General features: G+C 40.0%; 1 protein-coding gene across 2 annotated transcripts in view; it reads left to right on the top strand.

The window, feature by feature from the left end:
• DNAJC18 (DnaJ heat shock protein family (Hsp40) member C18) overlaps nucleotides 1–16,492 on the top strand; it is a 47,132-nt gene that overhangs the window by 23,621 nt on the left and 7,019 nt on the right. The window contains exons 4-7 of one of the 2 annotated variants that reach the window (XM_037801423.1): nucleotides 6,509–6,694; nucleotides 7,535–7,611; nucleotides 8,643–8,752; nucleotides 10,681–10,853. In XM_037801423.1, coding sequence (XP_037657351.1) covers nucleotides 6,509–6,694; nucleotides 7,535–7,611; nucleotides 8,643–8,752; nucleotides 10,681–10,853 — 546 coding nt within the window. Of the gene's footprint in view, nucleotides 1–6,508; nucleotides 6,695–7,504; nucleotides 7,612–8,642; nucleotides 8,753–10,680; nucleotides 10,854–16,492 lie in introns of both variants that reach the window. The other variant, XM_037801422.1, reaches the window with a different exon arrangement.

Raw genomic sequence — 16,492 nt, 5'->3', positions numbered from 1 at the left:
TGAGGGGGGTTGGTTAGGGATAGGGGAGGATTAGAGTTTCCTTTTCTTTTTTTCTCTTTTCATCTTTCACTTTATTTCTTGTCTGGAGTAATGAAAAGTTTCTAAAAATTGAACAAAAATTAAGTGTGATGGATGCACAGCTGTATGAGGGTACCCAGGGGCAAGTGATTGTACACTTTGGATCTTTGGATAATTGTATGGTATCTGAACAATCTCAATAAAAATGAAAAAAAAATACTACGAACTGTAGTTCATAGTTTGCAATAGGTATATTTTTTCCCTATATACACCTCTATTATTAACTTCTAGTTATAGTGCCATACATTTATTCTAGTTCATGAAAGAGATTTCTAATATTTGTAGAGTTAATCATGGACATTGTCCACAACAAGATTCACTGTTTTATACATTCCCATATTTTAACTTCCAACTTTCCTTCTGGTGACATATGTGACTCTAAGCTTCCTCTTTCCACCACATTCACACAACATTCAGCACTGTTAGTTATTTTCACAATAATGTGCTACCATCAACTCTGTCCATTTCCAAACTCTTAAATTCAACCTAGTTAAACATTCTGCTCATAATAAGCAACCACTCCCCATTCTTTAGCCTCATTCTATGTCCTGGTAACTTACATTTCATGTCTATGAGTTTACAGATTATAATTAGTTGATATTAGTGAGACAATACAATATTTGTCTTTTTGTGTTTGACTTATTTCACTCAATATAGTGCCCTCAAGGTTTCTTCATCAACCCGTGTTTTTTTTAAGACAGTTTTGTTCATCCACCATACATTCTGTCCCAAGTGAACAATCAATGGTTTCCTGTATAATCAGGTATTTATGCATTCACCACCATCACCGCTGTCTATATAAGGACATCTCCATTTCCTCCACAAAGTTGGAGGAAGAGTCAAAGAAAGTGGAGAGATAAAAGAAAAAGAAAAAGAAAGAAAAAAAATGGCAGCTAAAAAGCAACAAAAGGAAAGACAGAATTAAACTAAATACAATGAAAGAGTCAGACAACATCACCAATACCAAGACCCATACCCCTCCCTTATATCCCCCTCTTACAGGCATTTAGCTTTGCTATATTGTCTTTGTTAAATTAAAGGAAACATAATACACTGTTTTTGTTAACTATAGTCTCTAGTTTGCATTGATTGTATTTTTTTCCCCAATACTACCCCATTTTTAACACCTTGCAAGGTTGACATTCATTTGTTCTCCCTCATGTAAAAACATACTTGTACATTTTTATCACAATTGTTGAGCACTCTAGGTTTCATTGAGTTATACAGTCCTAGTCTTTATCTTTCCTCTTTCCTTCTGGTGTCCCACATGCTCCTAACCTTCCTCTCTCAACCATACAACATACAGGCATCTTTGTTCAGTGTACTTACATTGTTGTGCTACCATCACCCAAAATTGTGTTCTAAACCTCTCATTCCTGTCTTTTCCTATCTGTCTGTAGTGCTCCATTTAATATTCCCATAGAGCAAGTATCTTGTTCACAAACTGTCTCATTGTCAGTCAGAGAATATTTTAAACTCTCCCTCATATTTGAAGGACAGTTTTGCCAGATATAGGATTCTGGTTGGCGGTTTTTCCCTTTCAGTATCTTAAATATATCACACCACTTTCTTCTTGCCTCCATGGTTTCTACTGAGAAATCTGCATAGTCTTATCAAGCTTCCTTTGTATGTGATAGATTGCTTTTCTCTTACTGCTTTCAGGATTCTCTCTTTGTCTTTGATGTTTGATAATCTGATTACTAACAGTCTTGGTGTAGGTCTATTCAGATCTATTCTGTTTGGGGTACGCTGTGCTTCTTAGATCTGTAATTTTATGTCTTTCATAAGAAATGGGAAATTTTTATTGATTATTTCCTCTATTATTGCTCCTACCCCGTTTTCCTTCTCTTCTCCTTCTGGGACACCCATGACATGTACATTCATTTACTTCATATTGTCATTCAATTCCCTGAGACATCGCTCATATTTTTCCATTCTTTTCCCTATCTGTTCTTTTGTGTGTAGGATTTCAGGTGTCTTGTTCTCCAGTTCCTGAATGTTTTCTTCTGCCTCTTTAGATCTGCTGTTGTGTTTTTCATCTGCCCCCCATGGCAGGCTGAGCTGCAAAACCTTGCTGTAGGAGAAAGCAGCATTCCCAGAGCAAGCGAATATAACTCAGCCTAGCTCCAACTGGGATTTTAATTAACAAATGTGGACTGCTAAATAGACATTCCAAACATAAACAAACCCCTATCAACCAGCAAAGTACCCTGAGGTCTCCATTGTGTTTTTCATCTCTTGTGTTGTGCCTTTCATTTCCGTAGATTCTGCCAGTTTTTTTCCAAACTATCAATTTCTACCTTATGTTCATCCAGTGTTTTCTTTATGTCCTTCATCTCTTTTTCCATTTCTTCCCTGAACTCGTTGACTTGGTTTTTTAATTAATTTAGCATATTTCTTTGAAAATCTTTAATTGACTGTTTCATTAAAGTGAAACAGTATTTCAACTGTATCTTAATTGAGGTGTTAAGTTTGTTCCTTTAAATGGGCCATATATTTGTTTTTTCTAGTGTAATTTTTTGTGGTTTTCTGATTGTCTACCCCAATCAGATTTTCCCAGACCAGAACCGGTTCAGAGTGGGGCTATATTCAGTGTCAAGTTTCCCTGAGGATGTGTCTTAGAAGATTGACAGACTTTCCTGTGAGGTCTCTAGCTGCTGTGCTTTTCCTAACCTGCCCAGCAGGAGATGCCTGTCAGCCAGTCACTCCCGACTGCTGTAAGGAGGTGTGGCCCCTTTAATTCTCTGCTTAAGTTGTTTCTGTTTTGACTGTTTCCCCCCAGGCCCTGGGGTCTGAGTTTTGAAGGGAGGGCTGGCCCTAGAGCTGGGCCCCACCTCCTTCCTTTTAGGGAAGATACACCCCCAAGGGAGTACCTTCTGCATTTGAAGTACTCCTTTGTCTGTCTGACTGTTGAATCCATCCCTGTCTGGGTCAGAGCACTGCAAACTGAAAATGGTTGAGGCTCTCTCCACTGAGCCACCTAAGCTGAGAGAGAAAAAGGGAAAGAAAGTCCCCTTTCAGAGCCAGTCCATAGCCCCCTGGTTTCTCCCGTCGGCCAGAGAGAGCTCCTGGTCTTCTGGGCTCCCTTACCGGGGCACAGGCGTTTTCTGGTTAAGGTCAGTCCTCTCTAAAAGCCTCTGTATTTTTCCTTCTTTTTTTTTAATTATTTTTTTCCTGTCTGTCCACATTCTTGTCTTCTTTGTTGGTGTTTTCTGGATTTTTATCCTCTTCCTTTGTATGGGCCATCATTTCCTGTTTCTTTGTCTTGTACTCTTTTATTGCACACTGTACATTTTAATTTTTCAAATGGGAGTGACCTCAGGGTACTTTGCTGCTTGTTAGGGGTTTGTCTATGTTTGTAACTTGTATTCACCAGTCCATATTTGTTAATTAAAACTCCAGTTAGAGCTAGGCTGAGCCAAATTCACTTGCTCCAGGAATGCTGCTTTCTCCCACAGTGAAGTTTTGCAGCGCAGCCTGCCATAGGGGAGGGGGCTCCCAGCGCAGTTCCGCAGTTTTTACTTCCAGCTTTTATGCTGCGATCTCAGCCATTCCACCCAGTCCAGGTTGGTGTATGATGTGTGGAGAGTCATGGTTGTCCCCCAGCAGTTGTTCCAGATTATTTCCTAGTTTTTCCTGGTTGTTTAGTAGTGTCTCCAGGGGACTAACTAAATTCCACACCTTTCTATGCTACCATCTTGCCCCTCCTAGGGAGCACTTTTAAGATCATTTTTTTTAAAGGCCTTGTTTGGTATGTCCACATTCTTGTCTTCTTCATTGGTGTTTTCTGGATTTTTATCCTCTTCCTTTGTATGGGCCATCATTTCCTGTTTCTTTGTCTTGTACTCTTTTATTGCACACTGTACATTTTAATATTTCAAAATATTAACTCTGGGATTTATTCCTTGAGATGTCTGTTTCTTGGTTTTGTAACCAGCTGGTGATAAGACAGAGATTTTCTTGAGGTTCAGCCCTCCTAAGAGGAAGGTCTGCCCAAGGTGAGTGCAGTGTGCAGGGTTTTCCCTGTCCTTTTGGGTCTCTGTCTTATCGGGGGCTTTTGCTTATTATTTGTTTTGGAGTTCCCCTGTTTACAGGATTTTGGTTGTCCCCTTTGTTTTCCCAGAGACAGACCTTTCTCTCCCAGGTGACTGAAGCCTCCAAGCCTTTGCCCAAGACTACCAGCCTCTATAGTTTCTTACACTCCCTTCATTGTCTCAAGCTGCTTTTGCCTAGAAGGCAAATTCTGGGAGGAGGAGTGCCTCAGAGAGGACTTTCCCAAGTCAGTCTTTGCCAGCCAAAACAGGGCCAGGGACCCATCAAGAGGGTGCAGACCACAGCTCCAAAGTACCCTGGGGAGGGGATCAGGAAGGGTGCCAAGAGCTTCTTTGACAGCTCCCCAAAGCTGAGCTTTCCTGGCCTGCCCAGAAAATGCAGCCCTTCAACTAACTGTACCCCCCACAGCCCTGAGGAAGTACACCCTCTCTAAGTCTCCACCACTGCCACCCCTGTCCAGGGAGGGTTGAAACAATGACTGTCCTCAAAGCGGGCCCCCAGTGATCTGAATTCACTAATCAAAAGCTGATCAGATTGGCCGTGCCCACCAGTGGTCTTGGGGAAGAGGATTTTTATGTCCCTCTCTGTCACCAGTGAGCTAGCCAGGGGCTGGAAGCCTGCCGTGAAAGTGGGGGATTGGCACCGGGAGGTGCTGCGCAGACAGAGTAATTTACTCTTCTTTACTCTATCAGCCTCTCCCTCCCACTCTACCCTGGATTTTGCACAGTGTTCTTCTGGCCTCTGGAGTTTCAAAATAATTGTTTCAGACAGTTCCTGTCTGCTTAATAGTTGTTTTGGTGGAAGGACTGAGTCATGGAGCACCCTACTCCACCATATTCCCACAGTCCTCCTTGCTTTGCTTCTTTATTGCTTAAGCCTTTAACACATTTCCCTAGTGTGCTGGTTTGAATGTATTATGTCCCCCAGAGAAAACCATATTCTTTGATGCAATCTTGTGGGGCAGATATATTAGTGGGGATTAAGTTGGAATGTTTGGATTAGGTTGTTTGCATGGAAATGCACCCCACCCAACTGTAGGTGATAACTCTGATGAGATATTTCCATGGAGGTGTGGCCCCACCCATTCAGGGTGGGCCTTGATCAGTGGAGCCATGTAAATGAGCTGACAAACAAAAGGAACTCAGTGCAGCTGTGAGTGATGTTTTGAAGAGGAGTTACAGCCAGGAGGGACACTTTGAAGAAAGCACAGGAGCTGCAGATGAGAGACAGGTTTGAAGACAGCTGTTGAAAGCAGACTCTTGCTCCAGAGAAGCTGAGAGAGGACAAATACCCCAAGTGCAACTAAGAGTGACATTTTTGAGGAACTGCAGCCTAGAGAGGAACATCCTGGGAGAAAGCCATTTTGAAACCAGAACTTTGGAGCAGACGCCAGCCACGTGCCTTCCCAGCTAACAGAAGTTTTCCGGACACCTTTGGCCATTGTCCAATGAAGGTACCCAATTGTAGATGATTTACCTTGGACACTTTGTGGCCTTAAGACTGTAACTTTGTAACCAAATAAACCCCCTTTTATAAAAGCCAATCCATCTCTGGTGTTTTGCATTCCGGCAGCATTAGCAAACTAGAACACCTAGCTAGAAGAATCATGAAGAAATGTTCTTCCTGATTGTGTTTCTGATAGTATTGACTGAATTAGAGTGGATGGTAGGTTGAGATGTCCTAAAATATTTCTTTGAGGTTTCTGTTGCTCAGTGGTACTGATCATACATGTTTAAGTGAAATTGGACAAAGTTTACATATTTGTGCATAGGGAGGAGAGATGGTTGGTAAGCATATGTACCCTGGTCAGCCTTGATCCCTCATTAAGACATTGGAGATAATTTTCTTAACTTCAAAAGACCATTTTAAAAAGCAAGCTGAAATAAGACTATAACAAAGACTTTTCTTTTAGCCAAGAAGGAGGATTTTTTAGGAGATCATTTCTGATTTCAAGATAGAATACTACTATTTATATGGGTACTGTTTCCAATCATAAATTATTGCTTTTAAGTAAAATAAAGAACCCAATTTTGGTGACTGAGAGTGCTAGCCAGTTGGTGGGCATTTCCCCAATGTGTCTGGAATTTGCAATGACTGACAACCTGGAATGTGGGGTTCCTAACTTCTAGGTTTGCCGAGATGACTCACAGACTATTGATTAGGAGTTACTCACTTTAGCAGAAGTGCTTAGTTTGATTTATTCCAGTGTTGCTGTTTCTGGCTTTTCAAGACATGGAAAGATCATGGAAAATTTCAAGGACAAGAACTTTGGTGAACTTTCTAGGTCCAAGCACCTCCCATTAGGCCTCTTTTACTGTGATCACCCACAGCTATAGCAAAGAAGGTGTGCTCACTTGCTTTCTGTTTTGGGTTGCAGCAATAGGAAATGCCTTTGCAGTACTGAGCAATCCTGACAAGAGACTCCGCTATGATGAATATGGAGATGAACAGGTGACTTTCACTGCCCCTCGAGCTAGACCTCATAATTATTACAGGGACTTTGAAGCTGGCATCACTCCGGAAGAGCTATTCAATGTCTTCTTTGGAGGACATTTTCCTACAGGTTAGTATCCCAAAGTAATTTATATATATATAAAAATATATATGACATAAAAATATATATTATATATTTTATATAAATACATATTATATAAAAATATATATAAATATATATATATATATTTGTGGCTCTCAAAAAGCTCCTGAATAGAGGGGCAGTGTTATAGTAGAAACAGCAAGGATTTGCAATCAGATGATCTGGGATTTGAGGCATCTCCAGCCTCCAGCTGTGCATGATTTTGACCAAATTACTTAGTCTTTCTAACCCTCAGTTTTCTCACCTGCAAAGTGTGGCTGATAATACCTACTTCATAAGGTTGCCATGGGGATTATATATTTTTAAGTGCTTTATATATAAGTAGCAAAATACCTATTATCATTATTGCAAAATAGCAGCTATATAAAGATACAAGTTAGGAAAGTATCCTCAGAGAGTTGGAAGTTGGGATAATTAAATACCTGGGAAGTAAACTGAATTTTATGAGTTGCTATTGAAGATACAGGTGACACAATCTGATATTGGACATGCCAGACAGGATTCATGGCCCAAATGCTCTCTCTTTATTAGCCCCTCGGGCTTCCTTCACTCACAAATTACAAGGGACTGTTTAAATAAAGGCAGGAAGGCTAAGCATATTCCATTTACAGCTGGTTCATTTGGTTTCCTACTGTCTTATTTTTCTACTGGATCAAATGAAACAATTCTTTACCCTCAATGAAAGAGCTTAGTCTGAGGCAAGCACCCTGAAAATGGCAAGGAAGGAGTGTTTGCCATGGCTCATATGGAGTATTTGGTTTTCTTTCTTTTAACCAGGAAATATTCATATGTTTTCAAATGTGACAGATGACACCCACTATTACCACCGGCGGCACCGACATGAGAGGATGCAGACACGGAAGGAAGAAGAAGATAAACCTCAGGTGCCTAGGGAGGAGAAGAGAGCTGCTGCCCATAGACAGATGTACTGAGCTGACCTTTTTGGTGTATGGTCAGGATTTAGAAGTTAAACTTGAGAAATGTAGCTAAAATATGTTTTAGGAAAGCAGAGACAATGGTGAGAGCTGAATAATTGGCCCAAATAAGCCAGAATAGTACTTCTGAATTCTTTGGTGGCTCTCCCTGGATCTCATTTCTCCTCTCAGGTTGTCTTGACCGAAGTTTTCTTTACTGCAGAAAATAGGAACTTCCTTCAAAATATTCAGAGCTATAGAGGATTTAGGGTAAGGGACCAGGGAGTTTTGTAAGCTCAAGGACAGGATGCCTAGCTGGACCTCATGGCAGATGGGAACCAGGAACTAGGGTGCTATCAGACACCTGGGCAGCACCCATGTTCTCCCTGACTCTTTGGGGCCAGATTGTCTCCAGTTTTCCCACATCTCTGTGTATCTGCTTTGTTCTCTCTAAGCAACCTGGCTTGTTCCACTTCCCCTTACAAATGGCCAGTCCAGAGTGCCTGAGAGTATGAGTTCTTTCTTCAAGTGACTGCCTGGTAGGGACAGCTGATGAATCTCAATCTCAAATTCAAGAGGGAAAATGTGATTTCCCTTGCCAGGGTTAGATGTCCCTCTAGTCCAATCAGCTTTGCCAAGGCAACAGAGTTGCTTGACACTAATGTTGCTCCCAGAGGCCCAGCCTGTGAGGGTCACAGTCTGGACAGACTCCTCCAGGGGTGTCTGCTTCATTGGTCTTAAGAAAAGGAGGTGGTGGAAGGTAACTAGATGTCAATCCAAGTTGTGTGTGGGCTTCCTTCAGCCTTCTCAGCAGACAGAACCAGGGTTATTTTGTCCATTTAGCAGCAAGTACAGCCTTCCCAGAAGAGTCTTGGGCTGCAGGGACCCTTCTGTGCAATGAATTGGCAATTCCTATTTTTCTTGGAAAAATTATCCTATTTTTCAATAAGCTTTATGTTGAAGAATAACATTTGCACAAAATATTTTTTTTTCTTTTTCAGACTACATATTCTGCATTTATTCAGTTACTTCCAGTTCTTGTGATTGTGATTATATCTGTCATTACACAGCTGCTGGCTGCTAATCCCCCTTATAGCCTATTCTACAAATCGTAAGTGAGATATTTATAAATCTTTCTTAACAACAATCCAGAATGTGCAAGACTAGAAGGTTTTTTGATACATTACTAACATTTCATTTCACCCTCCGCTATAGAAAAACACTGATTTTATGTTTAAAGAAACAGCTGGATAGTAATAGTATACAGACTCAAAAGAACTGTAGACAGTCTCATGCGTCCCTCAGAAGGTGCATTGTTTTGTTCTACAGTGACATCATCTGGTCAGCTGCAGAACAGCAATAACTGGTTTCTTAAAGGATCCATAGAATAGTTTGAGCTTCAAATTAAATCCTTACCACATGATGTAGAGTTGAAAAGGAACCTATTGAGCTTGTGAAAGGATCACTGGACCCCCGTGAGTCTGGGAACATAGCACTGGGAGCCCAGTGATTATTTTCAGTTTAAAAAGTTGCAGAACATTTATTGACAGTAAGGCTACATAGTCCAACTATAGTATCACATTTCTTTGCTTTTACTGAAAATATAGAAATTCATTATAATGTTGGTTATTACATGCAGATTATAACCTGTGATATGAAATTTTTTATATCTTCAATTAATTATTTCAGTTGGTTCTCAAAGTTTGGTCCCTGGACCAGCTTCATTGGCCTCTTGTTAGAAACGCAAATTCTTGGGACCCAATCCACATCTATTGAATCAGAAACTGTGGGGGTGGGAACCAGCCTTTCAAATAATTCTGGTGCACATTAAAGTTTTAGGATCAGTGGATTAATTATTTCTTTGATTAACAGTGGATAATGAGTTACTACTCATTATTGTAGTTTAGTGGACAAAATCCTTACAAAATGTGGGTTCCATGGGGTGATACATAACAGGAAGAGTCTTTGTTGATCACTGTAGACTGAAGACGATCACTCTAGGTCAATATCTTCCTTTTACAGAGAAGAAAGTTGATACCTAGAGAGAAGGACCACCACCAGTCCACACTGGCCTAGTTCCCTCTATTTCCCAATTTCCCATGTTTCTCCATGTGGTACTCCTACCTCCTTTCTGTCAGGCCAGTGGGGCAGGCAGGAACTTGCTCTGCTAATACTTCTCACAGTAAGGTGGGAGCCATCATGGCCTGAGCTTTTAGACATTTGGCAAGATCCCTAAGTGGAAATATCAAAGGAGAAGGCTGGGGGAAAGGCCAATTATAGCTCTTTTAAGGAGGAATTTGTCCAGTTTGAACAAAAGCACCTTGAATTTTGCAAACCTATTACCTTGTTTTAACTTGAATTTGGGCTCCTTTCTGCACTCTCTTATGGTTAGAATTTGGTTAAGCCAGACCTCTTAATGTTTCTGAGCACCAGATACCATTGGGTATCTTACACCAAAGAGAGTTAGCCCAGACTGCATCGCTGAAATTTTTGTCTGGGGTTTTTGCAGTTCTCACTTGCAACTATTGTGAAGTACATTTTATCATGCCCTAAAAATTGGTACTACATTGGTGTGAGCAATCTGGTTATTTGTAAATAATTTACTGCAACATTAATCACTTCATTCAACCAGCATTTACCAATAGCCTACTCTGTGCCAGGTACCCTACACAGTATACAAATTATTTTTTTAAGCATTCAACATCCTACTTTCAGCATATAGTAGTATAAGAGAGGTGAATCCTTTAAGGGAATTATATGTATATATGTATGTAGTTTTATATATATGTGTGTGTGTGTGTCTGTGTATGCATGCATGCATGCTGAGGCTAAATTCACAGTATGAACATGCTTACATAATATCAGTAATGATGCATTATACTTATTGCTTTGCTAGGGAAATAGTAAAATTTGGGTATATTAGAAAATGTTATGTGCATCTGCCCTAGAAGAGGTGATTATGATATCTGTGAGACCAATGCTAAGAGTAATATTGTCAAATATAACAAGCTGACCTGAACCTCTCTGTCCTTGTCTCAGGACCATGGGGTACACCATTTCAAGAGAGACCCAGAACCTGCAGGTGCCTTACTTCGTGGATAAAAACTTTGACAAGGCCTATAGAGGAGCATCTCTGCATGACCTAGAGAAGACCATAGAGAAAGATTACATCGATTACATCCAGACGAGTTGTTGGAAGGAGAAACAACAAAGTAAGATGCTCTAAGACCAGCCTTACAAGATGGCCATGATTCTTACCTGAGGCTTCCCCAGCTTCCTGATGGCTCCTCTCTCCTTGTTTGGGTCATACATGTTTGTGTGAACAGAGGACAGAGGCCCATTCAGGATAATACAAAAAAAGAAAAGAAAAATTGACAGCGTAAGTGTAGCCAGGACTTGGACACCTTAGGAACTTACGTGGTACAAGGAGCCTGTCTGTGTTTATCTGTTTTTCTCTGGATCTCTGCCTCTCTCTGGCCATCTGCCCTCTCTCCGTCAACTGTCTTCCTTTGCTTCTTCATGCTTTACTCTTTCATAACCTTGTTTGGCTGTGGTTTATTGTATGCTACCTCCTAGTCGCTCTCCCAACTTGCCTAGCCCTACCAGTCATTGGCCCGTTTCTACATCACAAACTTTCTCTTTCAGTTTTCCTTGCTAACTGGTTTGGTCCTAGTTTCCTAATTTCACATTCTCTAGAGGGAAATCTGATTGATCCTGCCTAACTTTTTGAGTCAGGTCAAAGGTTTGAGTAGTGCACTGCCCCCAATATCCAGTCAGCTGTGGCCAGAACAAAAGGGACTCCCTGGATCTTCAGTAGGGTGGATGTGGACAGGCCTTCCACTCTCTTTCTCTCTCTGGAGACAGTGGGGGTGACAGTGTCTACCACTTAATTTACGGTCCAGTGAGTGTGACTGGGAGTGCCGGTGGCAAGGGTAGACCTGTCTCTAAGGCTACAGGTTCACTTTTTATCTCCCTTGAATTCCCCCCACACATATTATTAATAACCCTATCTTATGAGACTTGGGTTTAGGTACTTTTTTTTTAATTAATAGACTTTACTTTTAGAACAGTTTTAGGTTTACAGAAAAATTAGGGAGAAAGAGTTCTCATATGCTCCCTCTCTTCACCCATAGATTCCCCTATTATTAGAATCTTGCATTAGTTTGGTATTTTTGTTACAAATTATGAGACAGTATTTATATAGTCTTATTAACTAAAGCCCAGAGTTTGCATTAGGGTTCATAGTTTCTGTTGTACTTTTCTATGGGTTTTAAAAAAATCTTTTTCTAAAATAATTTATTTTTAATTATGATAAAATATATATAACATAAAAATAATTTTAACCATTTTAAGTGGACAATTATTTGACAGTAACTATGTTAATAATACTGTGTTAACTTTTACCATATATATTTCCAGATGATTTTCATCATGCCAAACCAAAACTCGTATTCATTTAGCAATAACTTCCCATTCCTCCCTCCCTCTATCCCTGGTAACCACTATTCTGCTTTCTGCCTCTAAAATTGGCTTATTCTAAATATTTCATATAGGAGAAATCATATAATACTTGTCCTTTTGTGTCTGGCTTATTTTACTGAACATGATGTCTTGAAGTTTCATCCATGTTGTAGCATGTACCAGCACTTCTTTTTTTTTTTTAATTGAGATATATTCACATACCATGCAGTCATACAAAACAAAGCGTACATTCAATTGTTTACAGTACCATTATATAGTTGTGCATTCATCACCAAAATTAATTTTTGACATTTTCATTACCACACACACAAAAATAATAAGAATAAAAATTGAAGTGAAAAAGAACAATTAAAGTAAAAAAAAGAACACTGGGTGCTTTTTTTTTTTTTCTTACCTCATTTTTCTATTTTTCTACTCATCCATCCATAAACTAGACAAAGGGGAGTGTGGTCCATATGGCTTTCCCAATCACATTGTCACCCCTCATAAGCTACATTTTTATACCATTGTCTTCAAGATTCATGGGTTCTAGGTTGTAATTTGATAATTTCAGGCATTTACTGCTAGCTATTCCAATTCATTAGAACCTAAAAAGGGTTGTCTATATTGTGCATAAGAGTGCCCACCAGAGTGACCTTTCGGCTCCTGTTGGAATCTCTCTGCCACTGAAGCTTATTTCATTTCCTTTCATGTCCCCCTTTTGGTCAAGAAGATGTTCTCCTTTCCATGATGCCGGGTCTAGATTCCTCCCTGGGAGTCATATTCCATGTTGCCAGGGAGATTCCCTCCCCTGGGTGTCAGATCCCACATAGGGGAGAGGGCAGTGATTTCAGCTGCCAAGTTGGCTTAGCTAGAGAGAGAGGGCCACATCTGAGCAACAGAGAGGCCTTCGGGAGGAGGCTCTTAGGCCCAATTATAGGGAGGCCTAGCCTCTCCTTTGCAGCAACAGTCTTCTCAAGGGCAAGTCCTGTGGTAGCAGCACTTCTTTTTACAGCTGAATTATATTCCATTGAATGGATAACCACATTTTATTTATCCATTCATCTGTTGATGGACCTTTGAATTGCTTCTACTTTTTGGCTTTTCTGGATAATGCTGCAGTGAACAATCATATCGGTATATCTGTCCGAGTCCCTACTTTCAATTCTTTTCAATACCCAGGAGTGGAATTCCCGGGTCATGTAGTAATTCTATGTTTGACTTTCTAAGGAACTGCCACACTGTTTTCCACAGTGGCTGCACTATTTTACATTCCCAGGAACAATGTACTATTCCTATTTCTCTTCAACCTTGCCAGCACTTGTTTCAGTTTTTTTTTTAAATAACCACCATCCTAGTGGGTATGAAGGGGTATCTCATTGTAGTTTTAATTTGCTTTTTAATGGCTAATGATGTTGAGCATGTTTTCATGTACTTATCTGCCATTTGAATATTTCCTTTAGAGAAATGTCTATTCAAATCGTTAGCCCATTTTTAATTGGATTGTTTTTCTTTTTGTTGTTGAGTTGTAGTATTTCTTTATATATTCTGGATATTAAATTCATATCAGATATAAGTTTATCAAGTCTTAAACTACTAACAACCTAGTTTAATTAGTACCAACCTAGTTTCAGTAGTATACAAACACTTATATATCTCTGTTTCTTCCACTTGATATTGGTATTGGTCCAGATTACATCTTTATACATTGTGTGCCCATTGTTATGGTTTGCTAAAGCTACTGGAACGCAAAATACCAGAAATGGATTGGCTTTTATAAAAGGGGTTTATTAGGTTATAAATTTGCAGTTATAAAAGTGTCCAAACTAAGGCATCAACAAGAGGATAACTTCACTGAAGAAAGGCTGATGGCATCTGAGGTTCCTCTGTCACATGGGAAGGCACATGGCGATGTCTGCTGGTCCTTCTCTCCCAGGCTCCTGTTTCAAAATGGCTTTCTCCAAACTGTCTCTGGCCTTTTTCTCTCTAAGCATCTCTCAGCTCTCTTAAGGACTCCAGTAAACTAATTAAGACCCTTCTTGAATGGGCAGGGTCACATCTCCATGGAAATAATCTAATCAAAAGGTCCCAACCAAGAGTAGATTAAAAGAACATAGTCTTTTATAGGGTACATAACAGATTCAAACCAGCACACTCATGAACATAGATTTAAAATGTTATTTTATGCATTTGCCTGTTAAGTCATTTGGGGAAGCGAAGAAGTTAAAAACCAAAAGTACAATAATACAGGATTTTATATTTACCTATGTAGTTACCTTTTTCAATTTTTTTCAATTTTTTTTTTTTCTCTCTTATGGCTTCAAGTGACTATGTAGTATCCTTTTATTTGAGCATGAAGTGTTCCTTTTGGCATTTCTTGTAGGGTACATCTTCTGGTAATGAATTCTTTCAGCTTTTATTTATTTGTAAATGTCTTAATTTCTCCTTCATTTTTGAAAGATAATTTTTCTGGATACAGAATTCTTGACTGACAATTTTTTTTCTTAAGGACTTTAAATATACCATCCTAATGTCTTCTGAACTCCATGATTTCTGGTTTCTGATGAGAAATATGTTGTTAATCTAATTGGGGACCCCTTGTATGTTGTGGCTTCTCTCTTGCTGCTTTCAAAATCCTCTATCTTTGGATTTTGACAATCTTGCTATAATGTATCTTAGTGTAGATCTCTTAGAGTCTATCCTACTTGGAGTTTGCTGAGCTTCCTGGATGTATATATTCATGTCTTCCATCAGATTTGGGAAGTTTTTGGCCATTGTTTCTTCAAATACTTCTGCTTCTTTCTCTCTCTCTTGTGTTTCTGGGACTCAATGCACTTGATGTTTCACCCATCCCTCAGACTGTTCATTTTTCTTCATTATTTTTTTCCTTCTGCTCCTCACATTGGATAATTTAAATTGTCTTCAAGTTCACTGATCCTTTCTTCTGCCAAATCAAATCTGCTATGAATCCATCAAATGAGTTTTTCATTTCAAATTCTGTACTTTGCAACTCCAAAATTTGTTTAGTTCCTTTTTATAATTTCCATCTGTTTATTTTGTTCAGGCAGCATTTTCCTAATTTCCTTTAATTCTTTGTATATGGACTCCTTTAGGTCATTGGACAAATTTAAGACAGTTGATTTAAAGTTCCTGACTAATAGTTTCAACATGTGAGCTTCCTCAGGAATGGTTTTTGGCAAATTCTTTTTTTCCTCTGAATGGGCCATACTTCCCAATTTCTTGGTATGTTTTGTAATTTTTTGTTAAGAACTGGACATTCTGAGTGTTATGATGTTATAATTCTGGAAATTCCTCTGGGATTGCTAGGTATTTTTGTTGTTGCTGTTGTTGTTGAGGGCTGGAGCTGTCAATCTGTGATTTTTCAAACTAATTTTGCTCCCAAATGGGAAACAGAAAGAGAAGTGTGGGGGGGTGGGGGGGGGACTGCCTCTTTAAGACTCCTCTGCTGCTTTTTGCCCTAGAGAAGTTGAAATAGTAGCTAACTTCAGAGCTGCCCCCCCAGGGATCTGAAGTAGCTGATCAAAAGCAGTTATCAGCCATCAGAACCCACCCCCCACCCCCACCCCCTGATTTTGGATCCTTATAGCCCACCCTGGCACCAGCAAGTTGCACCAGAACCCAGGCTGCAGTCCCCACTGCTGCCTGCCACACAGTCAGGGGATGTGGGATGGTAGCCTCTTCACGGAGGGTGAAATTCAGATATTTACCAAACTCTTCCTCCATCTCTTTTCTGGATGCAGCACAGAGTTCCCCCTAGGCTCCAGAGTATCAAAATTGTTGAATCAGCCTGTTCCAGTCAGTTCAATAGTTGTTTTGGAGTAGGGACTGATCTGATTCCTGGAGTTTCCTACTCTGCCATCTTCTCACAATCCTCTAATCAAGTTTTAAAAAGCAAACTCAGACTCATTTTTAAAACCTTATTACTGGATTTTATTAAACATCTAACAGTGTCTGATAAAATTAGCTCTTCAGTCACAGTGCTCCTAAGCCCTGCTGACCCATCATGCTCTCCCAACCCCACCCCCAAATTAATGTCTCCTTCCTCCATGTTCTTAAAGCACCTTGTTCATCCTGCTGATGTAGTGCTGATCACACAAAGTCAGTGTTCCTAGGTACATGATGGTCTCCACCGCTGGAATGTGGGCTCTCTGAGAACAAGAACCATGTCTTACTGATTCTGCATCGTAGGCCCCTGGCACATTCCGTGTTTCAGAACAGCTGCTTAGCAAATGTCTTTCAAAGAGAAGCTCAGAAATGGCAAACAATGAAAATGCTGAGGATTATGAATAACAGAGCAGGGTTAGGTCACTAACCTTAACCCTCTGCCCTCTGTTTTTGTAGGGCAAAGCCCAGCTGAACTCTCAAGGCA

This window comes from Choloepus didactylus, chromosome 13 (genome assembly GCF_015220235.1).
Source record: "Choloepus didactylus isolate mChoDid1 chromosome 13, mChoDid1.pri, whole genome shotgun sequence".
NCBI classification, from domain to species: Eukaryota; Metazoa; Chordata; class Mammalia; order Pilosa; family Megalonychidae; genus Choloepus; species Choloepus didactylus.
Note: the sequence above shows the minus strand (reverse complement) of the source record. Positions and strands in the feature narration are given on the sequence as shown.